The sequence below is a fragment of the Lottia gigantea genome (genome assembly GCF_000327385.1).
Source record: "Lottia gigantea unplaced genomic scaffold LOTGIsca_68, whole genome shotgun sequence".
NCBI classification, from domain to species: Eukaryota; Metazoa; Mollusca; class Gastropoda; family Lottiidae; genus Lottia; species Lottia gigantea.
The window spans coordinates 292,194-319,087 of NW_008710315.1; the positions used below are offsets into that span (position 1 = coordinate 292,194).

General features: G+C 33.0%; 2 protein-coding genes across 2 annotated transcripts in view; one reads left to right on the forward strand and one right to left on the reverse strand.

Annotated features, from left to right (window-relative positions):
* The window catches only part of LOTGIDRAFT_130216 (hypothetical protein), a gene marked incomplete at both ends in the record, with an annotated part of 32,074 nt that extends 21,554 nt beyond the window's left edge, over nucleotides 1-10,520 (reverse strand). Inside the window, 5 exons of the mRNA XM_009065135.1 lie at nucleotides 9-101; nucleotides 520-653; nucleotides 8,015-8,143; nucleotides 8,795-8,936; nucleotides 10,458-10,520. Coding sequence (XP_009063383.1) covers nucleotides 9-101; nucleotides 520-653; nucleotides 8,015-8,143; nucleotides 8,795-8,936; nucleotides 10,458-10,520 — 561 coding nt within the window. The remainder of the gene's footprint in view (nucleotides 1-8; nucleotides 102-519; nucleotides 654-8,014; nucleotides 8,144-8,794; nucleotides 8,937-10,457) is intronic.
* Nucleotides 10,521-12,328: 1,808 nt separating this feature from the next.
* Nucleotides 12,329-23,310, forward strand: LOTGIDRAFT_235676 (hypothetical protein; the record flags this gene model as incomplete). Its single annotated transcript, XM_009065136.1, has 10 exons — nucleotides 12,329-12,567; nucleotides 15,108-15,320; nucleotides 15,842-15,944; nucleotides 18,518-18,609; nucleotides 18,930-18,995; nucleotides 19,910-20,232; nucleotides 21,382-21,519; nucleotides 22,312-22,433; nucleotides 22,661-22,832; nucleotides 23,026-23,310. Coding segments are annotated over 10 exons (1,752 nt in total), but the record flags the coding sequence as incomplete, so codon positions are not given.
* Between the last annotated feature and the right edge of the window lie 3,584 nt (nucleotides 23,311-26,894).

A 26,894-nucleotide genomic window follows, 5' to 3' on the forward strand; every position in this document is an offset into this window, starting at 1 on the left:
TACATTACCTGTTGCTGAGCACCTGGTGATTTGGCTTTCCTTAATCGACTTTTAGCTGCATCCAAATCTAATCTTTTAACCTCCAATAGCTTCTTCTCTTTCTGAAATTCAGATGACCCAGGATGGTTCAGTGACTATAATTTGGACTCTTCAAATCCGACAATGTTTTTAAGCTCATAATTGATACGAGTAGGAGCTTAAAAAGTTTTTAGACTTCAGAAGCTACTGAAGCCTCTGAAACTTAAAACAATCTGTCAGGTTTATCAAATTAAACTACTGGAGCTAAAAACTGATTCGGGATAAAAATTGTCATGCTGGAGCTTAAAGTTATCTTAAGCTCAAACCACCTTGATGGAGCTTCAAATTGTAGCTTCAAACAGTGTAAAATTAAAATTAATCTTTTAAAAAAACTTTAAATATAAAAAAAATCTTTTCTCAGAAACAGCTCAAGTGATAAAATTTATAAGCTTAAATGTCTGAGATATTAATCTTGGGATAAAAACAAGGGCAATAACTCACCATGATGGTTTTCATGTCTCCTTCCAGGAAATTTCGTAATGGTTGAAGATAGTTATTAACTGATTGGGCTACGAATTCTCTTTCTGCAGTACCCACTTTTATTTCTGCTTGGCCACATTTTATCAAGGCATTACCTAGAAAATACAAATGAAATAAAAATGAGTTTTGCTAGCAACATTATGTAGGCTACCAGTACCTCATTGGGTAAATCAATTAAGAAATTTGATCACTCTTTCTACCCTACAAACAGTAAGTTCTGTTGTAAAAAAGACAGAAACAGCTATATTTTACAAGGATAAAAACTTCACAGTTAAGGATCCTTTCTACCGGCTGGCCCTTAACCAAACCTCTTGATCTTTCCTGGATTACCCGTACCCATTTACAGCTGGATTGACTGGAATTACGAGTGATGATGTCATCAGAATTTCACATGCCGGTCGAGACATAAACCCACAGCCACAATTTGTTTGAGGTAACCAAGCAAATGATGTGATGTAATAAACTTTTAATGGATGGATCAACCAAAAAAGGATTGGAGAATAATCCAAAAGATTGTCTTTTCAAATAGACCTTATTCATGCGTCGGCCATTTTGAATCCAGAATGAGGCTCATAATGCAAACCTTGAAAAGGTACAAAGGTCGTGTCAATGCATACAATCGCCACCTTGACATCTTTAAAGCTCCTTCTCCAATCCCACTGACTCAAAACTAATCATATTTTACATAATTAAATTTTGAATTGATCAAGATACTTAATGATATTTTTACATGAATTTTACCTCATACATTTCTAAAGGGCACTTTAAAGCCAATTTTCTCGGTATAAGGTTTTATAAGAGATACTCTATTACAGAAGCACTGGCCTAGGTCACAATAACTCAGATTTTTATTCCTTTTGTAAGCAGTCACCAAACGCTTAGTATAGATGTTAGGGAATTATTCCTGATGTTCTCGGTGTTAAGGAAGTGTTTAATGAAGTCAAATTGGCTTTTCGTTCAAATGACATCGCCATCTTATCGACGGATGACGTAATTTGTGTTTCAGTGTATCAAAAATGAGCTGTGAATATTGAGGTCTTTCAGTGTTTAAGCCACATAAATGGTTCTTTCAATTTATTAGACACTGATAGCATCACTTTGAACCAAGGCGCCTTTAATTCCAGCAATTCCACTAAAAACAAGTGATGTACCAGCTATTATGAAGATATTATTAGCAGCTTGTCCAACAGTAACATCATAAAAACGCTTATTTCTAGTGGCATGGCAATGATTACATGATTTAAAGACCTCTGAAAATTGGAATCGTGCAAGTAGATGCTACCAGTGTGCCCTGATACACAGAGTCTAAAAATAATCTGTATAATTTACAGGATTATAGAGGATTCTGCTGTATAGTTGTATCATTAAGTCCACTGATGGCCAATTTAAAAGGGACAGGTTTTTGACCAATGATACTTAAATCTCAGAAACAGGATTTTTAAGCTCAGCCAATCACTAATATTATCGGTGTTTGAAAGTTAAAAAGACGCGTCATCTTATCTTGGGACCCTGCCATATATAGAAAAGACATCTATAGAAATAGGAAAAGAAATTTCTAGTTTGAGATATTTTTGAAAGAATTATGCAATTTTCAAACATTTCGAATACTCTTGATGACTTAATTCCAGACTCAAATCAACCCCCAAAATGGCGCACCTGTCCCTTTAGGCATTTCAACTTTTTTGTCATCCTAAGGGGTTTTATGCCTTTAAAAGAAATCTCTTTTTTTCTCACTTGGCTTTTTTCATACCCTGAATGCACAAATAAATGTTTAACCAACCAACAAAAGAAAAACTAAACCATACAATAGCTAGTGTTTTTTCTTTACGTGTCTTAGCAATCTTCTCTCATGCATTTAATTAACAACATTCAGTAATAGTGTAATTAACTCCAGCTAGATTAGTTAAACGAGCTCTGTAGTTAAGAGATTTTATGCAATTTTGTCAATTACTCAATGCATTAAACTATTTCTCCTAGATCATTAGTCATTTCAAGTATGTCAGCTGTTACACTGAGTCACACTCTATACGTGATATTGTCCAACTATTGGAGGACTTGATAATCTAGACTTTACAAATTTAAAGAGACCTTCCTCATAGTTCTGGAGTTGTTAATATTCAATTTAATATCCTTTATGTCTGGGAAAAGCCTTTCCAAGAAGACTTTTGTCATATGTCTGTCTGACATAACTCTTAGGATACCATCTCTTAGAATGGACATAAAATTTAAAGTTTCAAACTTTATTCATCACTTGGACTAACCAGGCGCCATGACAGAAGAATAGAATCTCTATATAAGACGACATAAACTAGGACTTTACGGTCAGTTTTCAGGAATGCTCAAGGCCACATGCCAGTTTTCAAGGACTCATGAGGTTCAATCCTGTCTTCAAGGACATAAGTGAACACTTGGAAAACAGATCTTTTACCACTTTGGCTCTTTCATTTACCAACACTGAGAAGAGGAAACCAAGTCACTCAGTACAAAGAATGAAGATTGAAATCCAAGGAATCAAACAGTGTCTGTGGAGCAAACTACAGAGAAAAAAGACTGGATAATCAATATCAAGTATCAATCTTGAAAACCTGTTGTTTACACTAGAGGGAAAGAGACTGGATCGATCTATTGATTAGTCAAAGGCTTTAAACAGCTGGTTATAGAAATCTTGTCGACTCCAACATAGATCTTAGTCACCGAAAATAGTACCCATTACTTCATTTTATTATTGAACTCTAGTTTCCTAATATAGAGTAAAATTTCTAAGTACTATTTGATCTCAAAACTAAGGAAGTGAAATTGAAATGGAGTTTAATGTCTTCTTTTCTCCACCTGATTGGGCAAATGGAAATGGAATTCAGTGTACAATGAACGAAATTTGTCTAGAAAGAACAGTAAAAATAAAAAATGAAATGAATGGAGTTTTACGCCCTACTTTTCTGCACCATGTGGGCTAATGAAGACGGGCAACGCCATGCAGGGTGCAATGAGAGAAATTTTGCCAGGACAGTGGCATTAACCTGCTCTTTTTCAATTTCTAACTGTCGAGGGATCTTTAACATGCACAGCATGTAGCACACTGGGCCTCGGTATATTGTCCAATTCGAACGACTAGACGTGTTATCCATGTCAGCCTCTCTTACCTGCATCACTGACAGGGAAATCAGGTTGAAAAATCTGAAGGTATTATTTCAACCTATGCCAAGATTGAACCCTGGACCTTCAGGTTAGTAAGCAAGTGTCTAACACACTACAAAGAACAGTAGACCACTCTCTGAAAGCAACATTGCTGAGTTGACAAACTCAATTACAAGGTGCATCAAGGTGATCTTGAAATGGAAACATTTTTGTACTTAATTAATACTATTTGGTCTGATAACTGAAAAAGCTGCTGCAATAAATCAAATGTGAAATTAAAACATTTTCACAGTTAAATGGTGTGCAATCAAACTTGTCTCGAGGTCCAGACATAAAAGCAAGTACAACTTGTCACACCTTAGTAACGTCACAGACTGAAATAGATCAGATGTCTGAGAATCACACGGCCTGAAACTCTGAGTAACAACTGTTTGAATATTTCTGAGCATTAAATATGCAGTGACAAAAAAATTGTTAAAGGGACAGATTCCCCACCCATTTGACCAATCGTATCTTAGTCTCAGATATGGGAATTTTTTAACCAAGTTTGAGTCTTCAAATCTATGTTTGTCCAGAATTATGTGCGAATGAAAGTTTATAACTCGTCTTTTCTTGAAACTCTGCCATATAAGCTTATAGAAAAGACACCTATAGAAATAGAAAGTGAAATTCCTAGTTTGAGGTATTTTGAAGGATTTATGCGATTTTTTGCAGTTCTTATATTTCTGAAGACTATTTACATATATTCAAGTCCCAACTCAACCCCCGAAAATGGCGAAAGATGGCCTCTAAGTACTTTTGCTGGTCGCTACTGCAATTATTTGTGTACAGATATAATATGATTACCCGGTACTAGGTCTGGGTATCGATTACCAAATTGAGATCAATTATCAATGGTAGACTACCGATCAATAATCGATTAATAATCAAAATAATTCAATTGAGAAACCCTGTGAATTTTGGGTAATTTTTGTATTCTTGTTTTGATCAGTTATTATAGTTTATTGTGGGTAGGTTATGTGCTGAAGGAAACCAATGTGGATGAGATTACTACTTGTTAACGGGTACAGGGGAGAAATTGTAAGATTTATAAATTTATAAATTCCTAGTGACGATAATCGATTATTTCAATAATTTTACTAACTATGACACTCCCTTATTAAGAATTCAGAAAGGCTCTTGACTAATCAGCGAATTGTCAAAATGCGACAAAAATAACAACAAATATGGCAAAAAAATCAGAAATCAGCTATGTTAAAGCCATTGCAAGGCTAATATCCTTTGTGGTATCACGTTATAACAATTAATAATTGAGAATAGTTCTCAACGGTGAGCAAATTATCAAAATACCATGAAAATATCCAAAAATGGCAAAATCAAGTTTGTTAAAACCAATTGCAAGCCTTAAATCCTTTAATGAGTTTATGTGGTATCACGTTCAATGGTTAGAATATAAACTAACAATATTAAGTATTGAGAAGGCTGCCAGTAGTTGATGTGGAGTCTCAGGGAATGGTGGAATTTAATCAATAAACTTCTAACTCCCACGATCTTCCTGTCATTCTTCTAATCAATTTATACTTCCAACTAACATAAACTCTCAACAAACACCACTCTATAGGTCTGGCTCATCTTCACAATATCAACCTATTACCAACTGTGTCTTATACCTTGACTGCTATATAGGGCTGCAACCATCTTGAAGTTCTGATTCGATACACTATATATACGATTCATTGCAATATCTAAGGGATTTATTTATTAGAGAAGGAAAGATAAAACATCTAGTAGAAATATGTAAAATTACTAACACTATTAAGCACTTTCATGAGAACATTTAGAAGTATTGTGAAAAAAATCTCAATTTTTTAAAGTTGTGAAAATAATACTTAGGGAAAACATGACACAATTTCTTATACACACAAGGATGCTTGTCATTTGTTATTTAACGGGGCTAAGAATTAATCAGGCAATACATCGCCATTATTTTCATCTAACACAATGCATCCATAAGAAGGAAAGAATCACGATATATCGGTGAATCGTTGCAGCCCTACTGCTATAGCAATGCAAAATGTACAAGCAAGACAATTCTATCAATCATAAATCTCATCCAAAGAATGGCAAAATGGTAAGTAAATGTGGACCTGGTACAGTAGCAGACTCTAAAGAGAAGTTCCATAAGGTGTTTCGAAAAGAGTACAATTGTCTGTTTCCTGCAATAATAGCAAGCTTTCTTGTTTCATTGAAGATTGCAAATTATGCAACTTTTGGTTGGATTGTACCTTAGTAAATACAGCCAATCAGATCCCTCGACAGAAGTCTGTGAACAATAAGCGATAATGTTTACAGTCGGTAAGTCTGGGGCTCTGATTACCTGAATTTATTGGGTGTACAATCCAATGAATGATTTTTAAGGGGGAAAACTAGTGCAGGGCATTGGCAACTATGACATCATACATTTATGAAAAACATAAATCAACCAAGTACTGACAAACACGAAATCGAAACAATTTATTGGAGTAACATTGGTATCAGCTAATGAAGTTTTCACATGAGGAAGTATATCATCAATCTTAAGTGAGGAAGTATTTCATAATGAAAAGTGGTAACACGAATTTCTGTTAAATGCAAATCAAAATTTAACTTAATTAGCCAAAACTGCAATAAGGTGTGGTAAATTGTAATCAAATTTTTTAAAACCCTGTTTAACCCTGCATATTGCACATTATAACATGCCTTATTGCAATGTATCTATTCACCATATATTGTGACCACATTAGGGAAAACCGTGACTGATACTTAGGAAGCTTCAAGAAACCATAAGACATTATAAAAGTTATGAGATTTCATCTAGAACTCTGCTTTTACATCTCTTTTGACAGTTGTGTATGATTTGTTTTAAAATAAAATGACTCTTACTTTCGCAGGTTTCATAAGAACTCTGTCTTAAAGAGATTGTAAAGAGGTTTTCAAAACTTGTTTTCTGGGTAAGCATAAACTTGCACCATTCCAATTTTCAATAGTCAAAAATTATATGAGCCTTAAAGATGGGTTTCCTTATTTTTTAGTGTCAAATTAAGCAAACTATTCGATTAATCAGTGTTTCTAATTAATTATCATGTATGCTTAATCATATCATTATGTTCTTAGTGCATGTGATTAAGAGTCTTAACCTATCATAAAAGTCCATGTATGTACCATCTGGATAAACAAAAAAAGACCTATTGACATTTCGTGATCGGTCACTCGTTGAAATTCTGCTGGTAATTCTTCTAATTTAGCTAATTATTAATTAATTATGGACATGTGAGACAAACTGGTATTTTTCCAAGTCATTAGAACACTTGTACTTTCCATTCATATAAGTATTAGCATTTTTTGAAAATAAGGGAACCTTTAATCTTTAAGATGGGTTAATAGATATATTAGCAGTTGATGATTAAAGCAAATCAAATTGTAAGAAAATTACAGGATTTCAATTAAAAAAATATCTGAGGGCAATTCATCTTTAACTATTAATTAGTTAATGAATCACACTTAAAACTGTAATAAAATGCCCAGAGGCAATCCATCTTTAAATGATTCAAACTATTATCAAAGTCATCAACATTATCAATAATGACTTTATTAGCCTTCATTAGTTGTCATTAAAGATATAGTATGGTTGGTCATTTTTGATTAATTAACCTTTCATGTAACATTTTTCTTATTATTTCGTCAGGTTACACATTAATTTAATTAAGTGGTAAACTTAAGCGCATTAAAGGGACAGATGTGCCATTTTTTATACTCAACATATCATAGTCTCAGAAATTTGATTTTTTTTTTAGCTAAGCCAATCAGTAATTATGTCCACAGCTCACCGTCAAAATTTGAGCCTTCAAATCCATGTGTGTCCAGAATTATCCACATATGAGGGTAAAAAAGACACTGCCATATATAGAAAATTTATCTGTAGAAAAAGGAAAAGAAATTCCTAGTTCGAGATATTTTTGAAGGAATTATGCAATTTTTGTACATTTATGGTACCAGTACATTTACCTGTACTATTACTAACTCGCTTAGCTAAAAAAAAAAAAAAAAATGTGCACCTGTCCCTTTGTGTTATACCATCATTTTTAATGAGCCTTTGTTCATCAGTAGACTTACCTGATGTCATAACTATACAACAGAATCCCTCTAATCCAATAAATCATTAAAACTTAGCAATAATTCATTAAACTAATTAATTTTGAAACATGCCTAGAAGCCTTGTATCGTCCCAACCCTAGTTTCCACAAAGAAAGATGACGTGGGTGTAAAAAATATAGAGGCTTACCATAAGATGTCCCTGGACCATAATCATTACCAGCATCTACCATATATAATCCTAACTGTTCAGCATTAGTAACTCTGTCTTTCTTCTTCTTTTCTAGTTTTTCATACAGTAAATCTTCCATTCGCTGATCTAAATAATACACAAGTACACAAATTAATACCATCATAATGCCATCTTGTCTAATTAAAATCAAATCAAACTTTCGTTTCTTTTTTTTTATTTGCTTTTATTTTTAATATAGCCACTTCAGTTGAGGTCTAACTACAGCCCTCTTGAACGTTTTACAAATCAACCGTCTTACCTAACCTGATAAACATTGGGTCACAAACGCCAGTGCCGGAAAGGGCAGAAATTTGATTGGTTAAAGCCGACGTTACGTAGTTAGGTCAAGAGGTTAATTTGACGAATGTTTAAGAGGGCTGTCATTAGACCCTAACTGAAGTGGCTATATCAAAAATAAAAGCTAATAAAAAAAAAAAGAAACGGAAGTTTGATTTGATTTTAACATATTATTTTTTTGCACCGTCATGCAGTGTGCAATGAGGTAAACTTTTCAAGATAGGAGGATAACCTTTGTGCTCATGGCTCATGGTGTTTATGGATAACTTCACTTGAAATTTTGAAGACTTTCACATCTTTTTAAGATATACATAATTTAAATTTGATAAGTTATAAACAACTGGGTGTAGGTCACCTTATCAAACTCTACACAGAATCAAAAGTATGGAAAAGTACGTTGGTCAATGATTAAAACTTCAGTAGAAGTAAATTTGAGCTTACTTGGATTGGGTTGCAGAACTGCTTCTGTCTGATTTAGCACCTTTTCTGTCCATATTCTGGTTTTTTCAGCTCTCTGCAGTAAATTCTCAAAATGTGCATCTAATTCTGTTTTTTCAGCAGATCCTAATTTTTCTTCAGTGTACTACAATAAGAAATGAGTGTTAATTTTAATCATATTGTGGTTAAAAAATGGATTTTAACGACCATGGCCTTGGTTTGGGAAAGTGATTTTTAACAGCCATCTTTACCCAATTTTTCAGTTGACACAGTTTAAAGCAAGTACTGAATTAGGGCTGGATAAAATGATCCAAATAAGCGATTATCATTGCTAGGAATTTATCATTTTAATCAAATTTCATAATAGATTATATGTTAAAGTTACATTTTCTCCACTGTACCCGTTAACAAGTAGTTATCTCTTCTACAAAATTTCCCTTCAGCACATAACCTACCACAATAAACTATAATAACTGATCAAATCAAGAATATATTTCTATGACAAATCAAAAGATTAGTAAAATTCATGTCAAATTTTTTTGAAAAAAGAATTAAGCATGTAATTCATAAAAATTATTTTTTGTTGATTAATGTTACTCCAAGTAACGGTATTTGTAAGCTTATAGATTTTTATCAAATTGAAATTTCTAGTACATTGTCCTTGAAGATGTCGGAAAATAAATTTATCAAATCGTATGGGACATAGGCTAGGTGGACCCAAAAAGCAAAATCTAAGACACCAGTAGGACTGATCATTAACTACACAATCTACACAGATATCTCAGTTCCTGTCATTTCAGTTTCCTTCTGTTCATCAGAAATATTTACTGTATGGCATTTTAACAATCATTTGACTGAATTCACTTAGGATCTCCAAAAGATGTTGTCCTGTACAATTTTGGTAAATACAAACTATCTTGAGCTGTACATATGCACTGAAGGGAAACTATGTAGAAGAGAGTACTACATGTTTACAGGTATAGTGGAGAAAATGTAACTTTTACATATGACATATAATCGATAATCAAAGTTATAAATTCGTAGCTCTGACTATTATTTCAATTATTTTATAGAATCTCATTTGCGACCCAATATTTCAAATGATTAGCCAAAATCAAGATGATCTATGAATCAAATCAAATCGTATATTTTTCTTGTTAATTGTCAACTATTGGCAGTTTCTATAACCTTAAAGAACTATAATAATTGGCAAGATCAATCTGAAGTCTGCAACTGTTTAAATTTCTACTGATTTCATTTGAAATGCTGATCAAAATCTAATTTGATTAGTCAAAGGTCAAATTTGGTGGGGCTTACATTGCTAATTTTTCAATCTAAATTAAACACTGCCCTGCATTATGATATTATCTAAAGAAATGACAAAACTAATAAAATCCCATCTCTCACTGGTGAATTGAGAGTAAAGAAAGCTCTTATCTAGGTCTGACCCAGAAACATTGTCACATGAACAGCAGTCATTTTAGAACAGTTTGTCATGACTCATAGCATTTGTAAAATGCAGAGGAAAGATCAAAAACCTTTGAATGAGGTGATCAAATAAATCGACTTATGGTTGACTGAGTGGGCGGGTCCAGATTTTCGAAACCAAAATTTGGAACCAATTTTCACACCTTAAAGGACATGGCACCTTAAGAATAAGACATACCTGTACTGCTCTGTTAAATAAAGTCCCAGCATCACCGGCAAACTTATTCAATTTCGATTTCATATTCATTTTGACGATTCAATCTGTTAGCTATTCCGCGACATAAATTCCTCTACACTACACTTTTTTTATTGACCGATCATGAATCGACTTCCGGCTAGGCTCGCAGTAATAATTATGTGGAATATTTATTTTTGACTTTTGTTTATTCTTGATACAAAAATTATTAACAGCACAAATTATCATAGAGAGACAAATTTATAGTTACCTTATCATTATTTGTAACAAAATCCTTCACTTTTATATTTGGCCTTTATTTTTTTCATTTTTCAGTGCGGGACAGCGTTGTCATGAAGTTGTTTCAAAATGGCTGACTAAAATCTTTGATTTTGCGAATAATTGGCAAAAATGATAAATAAATAGCCTCCGAAAATCACTGAAATCCAAGAATCTTCAAAAAAAGAATTCGTTTTGATGGAGCTTATAAATACTCATAAAAAGGTAGAATATTGATAGAAAAAAAAATCAATGACAATACGCTTGTTTGTAGCAATCTTAACTTAAACTGACCAGTGTAGGGGTTGGAATCTTGGGTTTAGATAGGCCTCGGGCCTAGTCTAGGGATTGGTAGACAGAATGCCTTACTGGAATAAACTTGAACTTTTTGAGACAGAGTTTGAGCATGCATGACATATTTATATCAATATTAAATACATGATAAGGGAAATGGAAGATTTTCTTTTACTGTCAGTCTGCTTTAAAGTTAGTCAAAATCGTACACGTATGCCACTGTCTACTAGGCCTTTAACACCATCGGTTTGTTGTCTACACTGTGTAGACAAGATTTATGATCATCTGCACTTAATGCATAGAGAACAACATATCAACATTTACTCCCTGACTACAACCATGACTGAATCTCAATTTTTCAGTTGTGAGCTTATTTACTACTCCATAGCATTGACAGTGCAGTCAACTAACACCCATTACCTTCCAGTCCATTAAAATTGCTCTGGAATTCCAGACTTTTGGCCATGGTTATTCTCCATGGATCGTCCGGATGAGAAATGGTGATCTCTTGTTTCCGGTAGAATATTGGACAAATCGATCAAGAGGTGTGTCGATCCTAATAAGCTCACAACCAAAAATAACTTTAAGATCAATCAATGAGGAATGAAAGTTATGAAAACCTTCTCCGCCATTTTCCTGAAGGCCGTCAGCAATTTGATTGGCTGTTAAGTTATATGGTCAGGGTCATTACCTTTCATAGTGATTGACATCTAGTAACTTGATGTGTTAGACCTTGTATACAAAATTGAAAAAAACTGTTAGTTAAATTTTATTTATGATCTTTAAAGATCGGTTCCCTTATTTTACTTTATCAAAATGAGAATGCTAATACTTATATGAATCTTAAAGGTGTTCTAATGACTTGCAAAAATTCCAGTTTGTCTCACATGTCCATAATTAATTCATAATTAGCTAAATTAGAAGAGAATTATCAGCAGAATTCCAATAAGTGACCAATCAAGAAAGGTCAACAAGTCTTTTTTGTTTATCCAGACTGTACTTACATGGACATTTATGATTGATTAAAACTCTTAATTATATGCAATAAGATCATAATGATATGATTAAGAATACAACACCAACTTTTCAAAAATTCGATACTGAAAAATAAGGAAACCCATCTTTAAGCTTATTTTAAATATAAACTAAAAAAAAAATTTAGAGGGCAAGATTTTACTTCGATAGGCTTACCTACAATCCCCAAAAATCGAGCCATTTTAGCTTTTGGAAATTTTTACATTTTAGTATAAATGAATCAATTTTAGATCCATGAATATTGAAAGATAAATTCTTACAAGAAAATGAAGACCTCCAGAACTAGTACAGCTGGTATGAAAAGTGATCGGATTGATGAAACATCTTGTGGAGTGTATTGTCAACATCCAGCTTGTTGGCAGTCCAATCAGAGACGAGAGAAAGGATTCCCATTCCAGAATGATAAACCTACTGTTGTTCAAAGTAGAACAGAGGAGGATGGATGTAAGTTTAACTTCTTTTTAATGACTAAATGGGCTAATGAAGACGGGCAACGCCATGCAGGGTGCGATGAGGGAAATTTTGCCAAAACAGCGGCATTAGCCTGCTCTTTTTCGATTTCCAACTGTTGAGGGATCTTTAATGTGCATAGCATGTAGCACATTGGGCCTTGGTTTATTGTCCCATCTGAACGACAAGACGATTTATCCATGTCAGACCCTCTTACCTGCATCACTAACTGGGAAACCGGGTTGAAAAATCTGAGGGTATTATCTCGACCTATGCTGGAATGACCAGCAGGGAGACAGGATCCTAAGTTGTTTTACTTCTTAAATATGGTTGGCTTTTTCTTATTTCTTCAATATCTGGATATCAGTAAAGACTTGGAAGTGACCAGTGGCCTTTCTAAAAAGCTGTATTTCTGACTAAAAATTGTTACATATAGCTGAAATTGAGTACTTTCATCTTGTAATGTTCAACTAAAAATTTACTTGAAGTTGTCTGTCGTTTGTATCCATATACAAGCATGTGAATCCTATAAAATTGTTTTGTGTATTCCACAGCTCTACCGGAAATGACTGTATACAACCTAATAGAAGATTATGGTCAAGATGAAAGAGACAGATTTCCAGTCAAATTGTCCTGATTTTCAATAGTCTTGATTTGATTGTCTCCCTTTTTATTGGCTTGTAAAACTTTGGTAATTCATTTGCCATCTTTTCTATGTTAAAACACCACATTCAATATATCATGACCATGAAAATCACAAAAGTCACAAAATCACTATTTTTAGAATTATTCCTCCACCTATAAATCTCTCATTATAATACAAAAATCTGAAAGAAAAGGCAATTTCAGATATCAAATTCCAAATCTAGACCAAATATAACTCAAAAATGGGTTTGCAAAAACCCAAAAAGGGAGGCAGAAAGAGGATTTCTAAAAATAGCACGAACTAAATTCGTAAAAATAGCACGAACTAAATTCGTATACAATCATTAGTATAAAAAGTTGTAGTGGTCTGAGTCCATTTTATGTAGGTGTTTCAACATGATACAAGATATTTCTGATTTTTTTAAATGGGAATATCTGAAATATCTAGACTGAAATTACAATGTGCCCCTATAAAAAATAGCACTAAACTCTCAAAAAAAAAATTTCCTAACTTAGACTGAAAAAGTATAATTACAAAATATCCTGATCCATTGATAGCAGATCTAAAGTATATACAAATAAAACCAAACGATGTAACCTGTGTTTAACCCAAAAGCTTTTCATCATGAATATCCCCAAGAGCACTTCTATAGACAAACTTTCTGAACTTGTCTCGAAATGTAGAGACATTGGAATAAGTTCTTCATGTCCAACTACATTAGGGTCATAGGCTGAAATAGGTCAGTTTTCTGAAGATCTCATAGTCATAGTGTGAAATTCTGAGTAACAACATGTTTTTTTTAGGGTCTGTTATGATATTTTTACATTGCATATTCATATCATTGTAGAAGAAGAGATGAAATGGTGAAAAATTTTCAAAAAGTCTGTTCAACAACGATTAGGCCTACACAAAAACCAAAAATAGTCTTATATAGATAACAAACACAGTTTTATAAAGACAACAAAAGCAGTTTTATAAAGACAACAAAAATAGTTTTATAAAGACAACAAAAATAGTTTTATAAAGACATATAAAAACAACAAAAACAGTTTTATAAAGACAACAAAAATAGTTTTATAAAGACAACAAAAATAGTTTTATAAAGACAACAAATTTTTTTTCATAAAGACAACAAAAACAGTTTTATAAAGGCACCAAAAATTTTTTTCATAAAGACAACAAAATCAGTTTTATAAAGACAACAAAAATTTTTTCATAAAGACAACAAAAACAGTTTTATAAAGACAACAAAAATAGTTTTATAAAGACAACAAAAATAGTTTTATAAAGACAACAAACTTTTTTTCATAAAGACAACAAAAACAGTTTTATAAAGACACCAAAAATTTTTTCATAAAGACAACAAAAAAAGTTTTATAAAGACAACAAAAAAAGTTTTATAAAGACATATAAAGACAACAAAAAAAGTTTTATAAAGACATATAAAGACAACAAAAATAGTTTTATAAAGACAACAAAAAAAGTTTTATAAAGACAACAAAAAAAGTTTTATAAAGACAGCAAAAATAGTTTTATAAAGACATATAAAGACAACAAAAATAGTTTTATAAAGACAACAAAAAAAGTTTTTTCTTTTATAAGATAACATTTAATTAATTTTATTAAGAACAAAAATAGTTTTATAAAGATAACAAAAATAGTTTTATAAAGATAACAAAAATAGTTTGTGGTTTTTGTTTATATAAAGATAACAAAAATAGTTTTATAAAGATATAGCAATTATAGTTTTATGATATGAAGATAACAAAATAGTTTTTTAATATAAAGACAACAAAAATAGTTTTGTATATATAACGAAATTATAGCTTAATAGATATAACAAAACAGTTTTATAAAGAAAACAAAATTTAATAGACCTTTGTGCAAAATAATACACAACACAATTTTGTTATTTCGAAGTTGGTGCATCCTTCCCTTTTAACTTTCAGAAAAGTGGCTCTAACACCACTGTTGACACCAGAGTCAGTGGTGAAACCACCAGAAAAGAAACCACCACCTAAAGTTAAGGTTCTGGAAGTTCAAGAGCTGTTTGATTTAGAAGACCTAGAGAGTCGTTGGGATGAAACGTTTCTAACTAAACAATGCTATGTCTGGGTTCCTAACCCTAATAAGAAGAAGACTGAAAAAGAAGAGAGACTAGCGTATGTATTGAATTCTATTTTTGTCTATTTTAGAACAGGTGGCTGATAACTCTGCCTCAGGTTTGACAGTTGTCGGCTGGTATAGAGACAGAAAAACTAGGCCCTGTTTTGTGGGGATTTTCTGTACATCCTAGTAACTCAAAAAAAAAATGTCAGAGAATAATAGATAGTGTCAAATATTGTGAACTACTAGCAGACGAAACAGATTTCGAGGTCATTTTTCAACCAATTCTCTGTAAGCTTTAGAGTATCAGTCCAAAATCTTCTTTGGTTTTGGTCTGTTCTACATTTGCTTGGTTACATTGAGCAAATGGTGGCTGTGGGTTCTGATCTCGGTCGGTGTGAAAGTCCAATGACTATGAATAAGTCATCTTCACTCATAATTCCAGTCAACCCAGCTGTTAATGGGTATGGATAAAGATCAATGCCAAGAGGTTTGGCGATGGACCAGCAAGTAGAAAGAATGTAGTCTGTTAAAGCTGTGGAAAAAAACTCTGAAACATTGAAATTTTATGTTTAAGGATCACTGCCTCTGAAAAGTCTGGAATTATTCCTGCTAAAGATGTAACTGAAGAATTAGTTCCAGAAAAAATCGAAATTGAAAGAGAAGAAACCAAACTATTGGTAAATGCTTTATTATTTATTTGAACCACAATTCTTTAACCCTTTGAACACTTCATATACCCTGAACTCCAAGTAATATAACTTATTATATGATGTTAAAGGGATTGTAAAGAAGTTTTCTTGAATTTGATGTGTATCAGGGACACTGATAGCATCAATTTGCATCACACTAATTTTCAATCAGAAGTCTGTGCTTCCTGCAATTCTTAGATTTGACTTCAAAGACTACATGTGATATATAGCAGATTGATAGTGACGTCAAACAACGCTTATTTTAAGTGGAATTGCAGGAATCACAGACATCTGATTGAAAATTGGAATGGTGCAAATTGATGCTATGAAAATTTAGAAAACCTCTTTACAATCTCTTTAACATGATGTGACGTCACTTGGTAAAAGCTGCATCACCTGCCACTATACGTAAATATACATCAAATTATCAGCACAACTAGTGTTTATAGAGTTAACAGTAGCAGGAACTAATGATTTTAGCATTTAGAAATTGTAGATTTTAATATTTCATAGCTTTTTGAGCTCTAATGCTCTCATGCTAATTTCATTAATACTTCAATTGATTGATTAGAAGCCTTAGAGAGATGAATTATTTTAGCTAATATGTATTTTTGTCTTTAAATTAGTCCATTATAGAGGGAATGACTGTTTGTGTGTGTATTGGGTCCATCTATGACATTATCAATTTGCATTATGTCTGCAATACATTCTAGAAGTCTTGGGAACCTCTGTACAAAACCTTTAATGAAAAAGGACTCTTTAGGTTTAACATAGGCCTATAGAAGTACTATAGAATAGTATTAGTAATAGATATAACAAATAAAAAGCCATGTAGACTCACTGAAAGAGTTTGCAGATCCAGTTGCAGAAGAGTCATGCCTTTTCTAGCCAGCAACACCCAATCACAGTACTTATAGCATTATAACTCAAATTCAAAAAGATTTTTAACATGAACTCAAAGAAGAAAAGTTATTGGTGGCTTACTGGTTATTGGGTTGAAAACCTATAATGGGCTGACTTTCAGAAAACTTGCATTAGCATCAGTAATTTTCCTACCTTGAAGAACATTCCAACCAAGAGCACATAATTGCTTAGCAGATGCCAATCCAACTCGCTACTGACTGAGCTATTCCACTGCTACAAAGAGACAGTAACTCTATTGTACCAAATGAAAATAACTAGCTATATGGATTCCCCTAAAGAGATAACTAGTCGAGCAACCCAATCTTAGAATGGCATAAGGTGTTCTACAGATTGAGTATTGTAGTAAATGAAAGTAGCGTAGATGCGTCAATTAACATATTTCAATTCATTTTCAGCCTTTTTATACATTACCAGTAATCAAATCTAAGGTAGAATTCTAGAATCTTGAAACATGGTATTTTTGTGTGCCTTTAGCCTTCTGTAGAAATTTCTTTAGATTCTTTCCTAATGTATATCTTTTTCTTTCTCAGCTTTCATCTTAGTTCAAGTCAGTCTAATTAATATTAGACCAAACTTTTATTCTGTTTTTCATTTGCTTTCATATTTAATTATCCACTTCAGTTAGGGTCTGACGACAGCCCTTTTGAACATTCTTTCATTTGTTGACACTGTCAGCCAATCAGATTTCTTCCCTTGTTTTGTGATGCAAACAAAAGGTACATCCCAAGAAGCATTAGACTAGTTAATACACTGATTTCATCTTTTGTTTACGTCCAAAAATCTCAGCTTTGGAAAAGGAAGACATATGATTGGCTGGGGGTATCATAAAATGGATGAATATTCATGAGGGCCGTCATTAGACCCTAACTGAAGTGGCTAAATAAAAGATAAAAACTAAAAGAGAATGGAACAAAAGTTTGGTCTAATTTTAACTAGACTCAGCTCAAGTGTGATGTGAATAGCTTACTATTGTATATTCTTGCGCTTTTATGATCTTCTTTACGTATCCTCTTAAATCCCAAAGGTATCATCCCTTTCACCCACTTACAAATCTAAGAACAGTCTGAAAAAGGATTTTGCACTTTCTTAAAAAATATGAAAGCTTACCTCATTATGTTTTCAACTGTTTTTTTTTTTTGTTTTTGATTGATTTAAAGATGGATTTCCTTTTTTGTTAAATTAAGCAAACTATTTGATTAATTGGTGTTTCTAATGAATTATCATGTATTCTTTATAATATCATTATTGACTTATATTGCATATAATTTAAGTTTTAACCAATCATAAATGTCCATCTATGTACAGTCTGGATAAACAAAAACAGACTTCTTGACCTTTCTTGTTCTGTCATTCATTGGAATTTTGCTGGTAATTCTCTTTTAATTAATTATGGACATGTGAGACAAACTGGTATATTTTCAAGTCATTAGAACACCTCTACTTTATATTCATATAAGTATTAATTAGCATTTTCATAAATGCAGGCTGTGCATGCTAAAGATCCTTAGACAGTTGGAAATTGAAAAAAGCATAAGCTGTTCTATATTTCCCTCATTGCACACTGTTGTCAGTTTTCATTAGCCCAATCAGGTGTAGAAAAGTAGGACGTAAAACACTATATGGTTTCTACCTTGTAGAAGAGACTAACAAGAAGCAGATCACCTTATGGTAGAGGAAGACCTTCAGTTAGATCATCTTATCCACAGAGGGTTCCTTTTGATTCTGAGGGGTAAGTTTTTAAATGTCATCATTAAAGGAACAGGTGCGCCTTTTTTTGACCAATCATACTTTAGCCTCAGAAAATGGAATTTTTTAGCTAAGCCAATAAGTAATAATGTCCAAAGCTCACCATCAAAATTTAAGCCTTCAAATCCATATGTGTTCAGAATTATCTGCATTTGAAAGTTAAAATAATGACTCGTCAATTTAAGATAGTGTGTGATATATAGAGAAGACTTATATAGAAATAGAAAGAGATATTTCCAGTTAAAAATATTTTTAATGGAATATAAAATAAAAGAAACTTTTTTTTTACCCTTTTCTTTATAGTTTGAACAATTTATTAAGTTTACCAAGTGATATTTTAATGGAGGTTTTGGAGCATTTAAAGGAGAGGTTGGTATTGTTAGAAATTATTTCATCACATACAGCAAATGTAGCTTAAAGTGATATTAGTTAGCTTACCTGGTGTCATAAAGTTACAACAGAATCCCTGTAAATTGTGGAAAATTAGAAAATTCATAAGACTAAGTAATTATTGAAAAACACTTGAAAAAAAAAATCTTAAGCGTTTTTCAATAGCTAATTGGATATTTATGGATAATAACTAAGTTTGTTTGATTTATCAGATTATATAAGGATCCTGTTATGTTATTTATGACATCAGGTATATCTACTGACTGTTATTGGTCAAGTTTAAAATTCTTAAATTTTATGTTAATTCTAAGACGTAGTGTCACTTTAAAACACAAAAAAAAGCTATAGTCAGAATTAGATCAAACCATCAATGCTATATCATTTAAACTAACTATGGGGCAAAAAAAAAATTATAACGATAACAATGTGTGATAAATGGATAACAATTTGCCACACAAAAAGAGGTTTGTTCATCTTCAATAACCTGGTAACTTGAGACACTGATAGCATCAATTTGCACCATTCTAATTTTCGAAATTGATGCTATCAGTGTTCGCTGATAAGCATAAAAGATTTAGAAATCTTCTTACGATCCCTTTAAGATTCCCTATTCAGTGATGCAAATTGGAGGAGCTGACATGGAAAACAATGTCTATTCATCCTAGCGAGTCTAAAATCTGTTGCTTCCCTCTTTGAAACCAGTTGTGCATATTGACAGTTGGAAGTCATAAACAGTAGGCTATTGTCAGTGTGAAAATCCCCCTCATGTCATCATTACTCTTCAGTAGACTTTTGTAGCTGTCAAAATTTACCTAATTGTGCACTGCATGGCATTGCCCATCTTCATCCCCCCAGTCAGGTAGGAGGACTTAAAAAACTTTATTTAATTTCAGTGATTTTATGTCTGGTGAAAGAATCAATGATGTCATTCAAGACTTTCAGCCGCCATTGGTTCGAGATTTTACAGGAATGTCCATTGGAACTGCTGAAGCACTGAAGCAGAAGAAAATGGCGTTACTGAGAGACAAAAAGAGGAATATTCGAGAATCCCATTTAATGGACACACGGCCTGTATTTCAATTGGATGATGGTTTTGTATTGGATCAAGTTACTTGTGTAAATACACCGGCCATGGAGTTTGAAAGTGATAAAGGTCCCTCTCCTAACTTCTCTGTCCATGGTTTATCAAAATACAAGAAACCTCTTCCAGCAATAAGTAAGTGTCAGATTTTGCTTTCTGAAAGTGATATATATCTATCTTTGGTATTGGTTATTTCCACCAAAATTGAATTTCTAAACAAGACCCATCATGTGGTTGTTTATTTCATTATATATTATTACATTATGAGCCGAATTCATTTTCATATCATTTCATTCTATGATCCACAATTGTTTATATTTCATTTTACTTTAGGAGATCCACAATTGTTTTCATTCAATATCATATAAAGATGAGCTTCACATTCATTTTCATTCCATTTTCAAAGTGAGCCACATTCCATTCCTTCTCATAATGAGCCACATTCATTTTCATTTAATTTTTATAGTGAGCCACATTCATTTTCATTTAATTTTCATAATGAGCCACATTCATTTTCATTTCAGTATTATAATGAGCCACATTCATTTTCATTTCATTTTTATAATGACCAACATTCAATTTAATTTCAGTTTTATAGTGAGCCACATTCATTTTCATTTGATTTTTATAATGACCAACATTCAGTTTAATTTCATTTTTATAGTGAGCCACATTCATTTTCACTTAATTTTTATAATGACCAACATTCAATTTAATTTCAGTTTTATAATGACCAACATTCAGTTTAATTTCATTTTTATAATGAGCCACATTCAGTTTAATTTCATTTTTATAGTGAGCCACATTCATTTTCACTTAATTTTTATAGTGAGCCACATTCATTTTCACTTAATTTTTATAATGAGCCACATTCATTTTCACTTAATTTTTATAATGAGCCACATTCATTTTCACTTAATTTTTATAATGACCAACATTCAGTTTAATTTCATTTTTATAGTGAGCCACATTCATTTTCATTTCATTTTTATAATGACGCACATTCATTTTCATTTCATTTTTATAATGACGCACATTCATTTTCATTTCATTTTTATAGTGAGCCACATTCATTTCATTTCATTTAAAAATGAGCCACATTCCATTTCATAATGAAGCACATTTATTGTCATTTTATAGTGAGCCACATTCCATTCCTTTACATAATAAGCCACATAAATTTCATTTCATCATGAACCACATTCATTTCATTCTATTTTATAATTAGCCACATTTATTTTCATTTCATAGCATTTTGTGATGATTTTCATTCATTTATTTCAGAAAGAATCAGAAGCCAGAATAAGTATCATAAGAGTAAGATAGCGTCAGTGTCTCTTGGACTTCCAGAATTACCTTCAGGCATCAAACATACCAAACCTTTTACTTATAAAAAAACAGACATCGTCGATCTCAGTATAGGTAGATACATTTACTTCTCCTTTTTAATATCTGGCTCCAATTCACAAAATACCAGGCATTGGGTTAGTCAGTTCAGCACTGCTCTTCCACTGAAGGTCTAGGGTTCGATCACTGGCTTTTTTCCACCAGGTTTCTTCCTGTCAGTGATGCAATTTGGAGAGACTGGAACAACATATGGAAATTTAGTCTAATTAAAATTAGACCAAACTTTCATTCAGTATTTTTTATTAGCTATTATTTTTAATATAGCCAGTTCAGTAAAGATCTAACGACAGCCCTCTTGAATGTACGTGAAATTAAACTTTTGAACTTACCTGATAAACACCGCATCACAAAATGCCAGCACCGGATAGAAATTTGATTCGTTAAAGCACATTAGGTGAAAAGGTTAATTTGACAAACGGTCAAGAGGGCTGTTGTTAGACCCTAACTGAAGTGGCTATTTTTAAAAAAAAGCCAATAAAAAACAAACCTAAAGTTTGGTCTAATTTTAAGCTAATGGAGCAGTCCTCATTGCACACTGCATGGCATGATCATGGAATGTAAATTCCATTTGATATTGATATGCATGAAGTATACCACCAGTCTGTGGTAATTTTCCAACATTCTGACCTTTGTAATCAGACAAGCATATTCCCTTCCTCTGTTGTAGGATGTAAAACACCATTCATTTCATTTTCCCTTCCTCTGTTTAGGTTTTATCCAGGTAGAGGTCCCAATAATACCTTAAAATCTCAACCTGTCGACCCTCTGTCACTGATGCATTTCAATTCATTTCTCTGTGTGTTAAAGGTCCTATGCCAACTCCACCCACCAGTGTTAGAAGTTCTTCAGTAGGCGCATCAGAGCATGGTACCACTTTAAGTGTTAATATGGACTCTCCTGTTGAAAATACATCAAGCAAGAAGGAAATTGTAAGTTAATTCTTGGAGGAGTTTAAATCTGATCATAATCATACCAAGATGTTTTGTTTTGTGTTTTTTCTATGAGCAACTCCACTTGTCATCCATGATCAAATGAAACTGTTATGTATCTCCTGTTATGGGCCATCAATCCTGCAACCAATCAAAAATCTCCATGTCAGGTTCTGTAATAATATTTCAAAATTTCACCATTTACATAACATATTTTTTGATAACAGTCTGTAAGGTTTCCTGAGATGCCAGCATCACCAGATTTGGTTACTGGTTGTAGAATGCCAGAACAGTCAGCTTCCAATGATCAACTGAAACACAATGGCATGAGTGAACATGATCTTTTATCAAACCAAAGAACAACTGTGCCTGTTAATTCCCCAACTAACTCGGATTGTGGTATGTAGATTTCTTATTGTTTGTGGTAAAAAAATTAAATATGAAAAGGTTGTTTTCAATGGTCTTTGCATTCATAAAAATGCCAACAGAAGCAACACATTTTGAACTTTGATTTCGCAATGGCAATTCAGCAGTTTAAAAGTTGGCCATTGTCATAGCAATTTTTTTTGCACTCTCTGATTTTTATTATTAGATCTTGGAACAATTCCTGAAAAATCTGCCAGAGATAACATGGCAGCATCTGTCCAGGATGATACTGAGAGGAACTTAATGAGCAAATCTGAAGTTGTGGACACTGCTGCCACAGAGAATGCTAGTACATATCCAGAAATCACTGCTAGAGGACTAGAATCTTCAGCCAAGACTCATTTTGTAGAGGATTCGAATGTGGTCAATTCCACCTATTCCAGTCCAGATCCATGGCCTCAGGTCACCGAAGCAGTTTGCACTCCCGATCAGAAACCTCCAATTACCATTCCTAATGCAGAACCATCTCTTGAACCATCTCAATCCAGATCTGATATTGGAAGCAGAGAATCTGAACAGGATCTCTTAGCTCGGAAAATTTTTAGTGGTGGTGTCAAAGGGGTCTCACCAGCACCTCCTCCACCATCTCCAGAAGCTAGAGATCTTGACAGAACAATGTCTGGAAAACCAATTTCCAGAGAATCAGCATTTATGGAACCTCTTCTGGAAGAGAATACAGAAAATGATGTCAAGGGTGATGAAGTGGAAAGCCATAAATCCATGGATTCCCAGACTCAAGCTGTAACTGTGTCAACAGTGGTTCCAAATCCACAAAGTTTGGTCCAAGAAAGATCTTTTCTCAATTTTGTGAACGTAGACATACCAGCTAGGTCTAACTCAGACCCAGTCATTTCAACCAGTGCCCAAAGACCTAGATTAGAACGCTCTGTCCAATCGTTTGTAAGCATTGATATCCCAGCTTCAAAACATGTCCAACAAGTACCAGAGCAGAATGACCATGCTGAAGATGCCGATGCTTCTAAAGAGAATGCTGACGACCAGGTGATGCAGGATGATCAACAAGATGATTCTTCTGATGCAGAAAAAGATATTCCTATAGAATCTAAAAGTGACAACAAACCATAAAAGATCTAAGACAGTAAATCCGGGTGCCATGACTGAAGAATAGAATCTCATTATAAGACAATATATCCATTTTATGGATTTATTAGATTATAGAGAGATTCTGTGGTATAGTTATGACACCAGGTTAGTCCACTGATTAACAAAGACTCATTTTGTCATGAATAAAGATCATGTGATGTGTCATTTAATCCCAAATTTGTGTTGAATTGTGTTTTCATGCCGGCAAAATTAATTTAACAACTACATATTTTAAATTAAAGATCTGTTGGAACATAAAGCGGAATGAGCCAAAGCTGGTTTTTGATTGGAGCAAAAAGATATAACTGTAAAAAAAAACGTATTTTATATAAAATTTAATTGTGATAAATGTCCAAATTTGAATTTATAAATTATATTATCTGTGATATGTGATTATTTATATAAATTGTTGAATATATTTGGTTTAGAAAATAAATAAAACAAAAAGTTTTTTTTATACCAGGCTTTAGTTAGGAAATAGAAACCGTGAAAGTTAAAGGCCATAGGTCGCTATTTTCGGGGTTGATTTGATTCTTGAAGACATGTAACGAGTCTTCAGAAATACTGGAAATGTACGAAAATCGCATCATTCCTTCAAAAATACCTCAATCTAGGAATTTCACTTTCTATTTCTATATATGTCTTTTCTATATATGACAGAGTCTCAACTTTCAAATGCGGATAATTCTGGACATATTTGGAATTAAAGGCTCAAATTTTGACAACGAGCTCTTTTACTGATCAGCTTAGAAACTAAAAACTAAGGAATTTCCTCTTTCAGAACGACACTGTGTGGTATCGTCTTGTCATTATATCTTAGGGTGAAGGCACACGATCAGTCTTGGTCGCCGATTCGAATCTTGAGTAAAATCTCACGTGTGCGCGCACTTCCATGATGAGACTATCACGATGCCGACAGGATTTATATTATCAAACCATTTTTATAGTTGTCGTCGATTGTTTTATTGTCTGCAAGACCGAGCTTCATCATCCAATCGGTTTCATTTTCTTTTCAATAGCATGATCCGCATGTGTTTTTCGACATAGTGGAAACGACTGGCTTGAAATTTTTTGTCTCCTCGTGTGCCCACAACCGGTCGGCAACAAAAATTACCGACCAAGACTGTTGGTGTGCCTGTACCAAAAATAATTATATAACACCCAATCCATTCCGGACAAAGAAACGGGGATATCATATATGGTATCCGCTACACCAGGTATTCGAATAATTGTACTAGGTCTGATTGAGAGGGACAAATGAGATAAGTAGGCTAATATCGCAATTTTGGTACACTGAGCGTTCCCAGTCTTCATTAGCCGAATTTAGAGCTTTAGAGTACCAGAGCATAGAGATCTTAACATATCAAAAAGCAATAAACATTCTTCCAAAATTAAGCATTTTTACACTTCATTAGATCGCTTCAAAATAACTTCGATTTTTTAAACATATTTCATACACCAATGTAAGATTTGTAAAAAAAATTAAATCGAATTCAATTCAGTAACGGGAAAAAAAAATTATTATTAATTATAAAATTAATTTCAAACTAAGCGACTAACCACCTGTCACAAAGAAGAAAGAGTCATAAAGTGTTTTTGAATTTTGAATTGGAAGTTATAATCGATGTAACCCATGGTTAAAGGGATTGTAAAGAGGTTTTCTAAAAAATATTAATGTGTGTCAGGGATACTGATAGCATCAGTTTGCACCATCTAGACGTCTGTGGTTCCTGCAATTCAAAGTGTGTCATAATTAGGTCCAGCCCATGGGGACAATATCATGAATGAATGAAAAAAAGAATATATACGATATGTCGATGGACAACCTGATTAACAAGTACACAAGTACATGTGTATTAAATGGACAGACTATGTTGCTGTGATCAAGTACAAGGCCACACAAGATGTACAAACTCTCACAATTTAACCAATATATATATATACAGAAAAATACATATACACAAGTACATGTGTATGAGATGGACAAGTTTATGCTAACGTGACCAAGTACATAACCACGAGGTGTTAAGGCACCGAAAAAAATATACATCCCCCCCCCCCCCCCCCCCAAAAAAAAAAGAAATAACATGTAATATAGCATATTATTTTGCGATTTATGACGTCATTAACCTTTAAGTTTTAGTTGAATTGCAGAAATCGAAAATTGGAATGGTGCATATTGATGACAGCAGTGTACCCGATACACATTAACAATTTAGAAAACCTCCTTACAATCCCTTTAAAGTAACTTTTTTAATTAAAGAAATCATGCAACAGGTTAACCATTATTGTTAAAGTAACATTATGAAACGTCATAATAGTTCTGGACTGTGCCATATGGGCGTATACGTAGGGTATAAATATTACAATGTAATGCTTTAGTTATAGTCTTTTTGATTTTGCTTCTATTATAACTGGAGTAAGTAATTTAAGGTAAGTGTTATCACGTTTGATTAATACAGCGATATAAGAATAGTACCGTCGTAAGCATAATGGTACGGAGCATCCAAGGCGCAATTTTCTATACTTTTATGAAATATTTCGTATTAACGAAATAATTAATTTGTTTAAACGAAATAATATCATAATTAATCGAATAACTTATTAAAATAATGAAACAACGAAATATTTCATTTCGTTTAAATCTATTTTACCTCAATGACACATTTGTTCCAGCTACGATGAATTCACTGGTGTGTTTAGCAGTTCTATGCTCAGTGTTGGCTGTCACCATTCAAGCAATTAACCAGAGAAAAATTGGTGATTTACAAATGACATTCGGTTAGTATGATGATTGGGATTTAGACCGAAACCCTGCGTCTATTCCAGCCCATAACTGTCAATATATATATATATATATAATAGAGGCTGGAATAGAGGCAGATGTTTCGCGATTATTGGGATTCAGATATTCTGTGACTGAATGCTCTG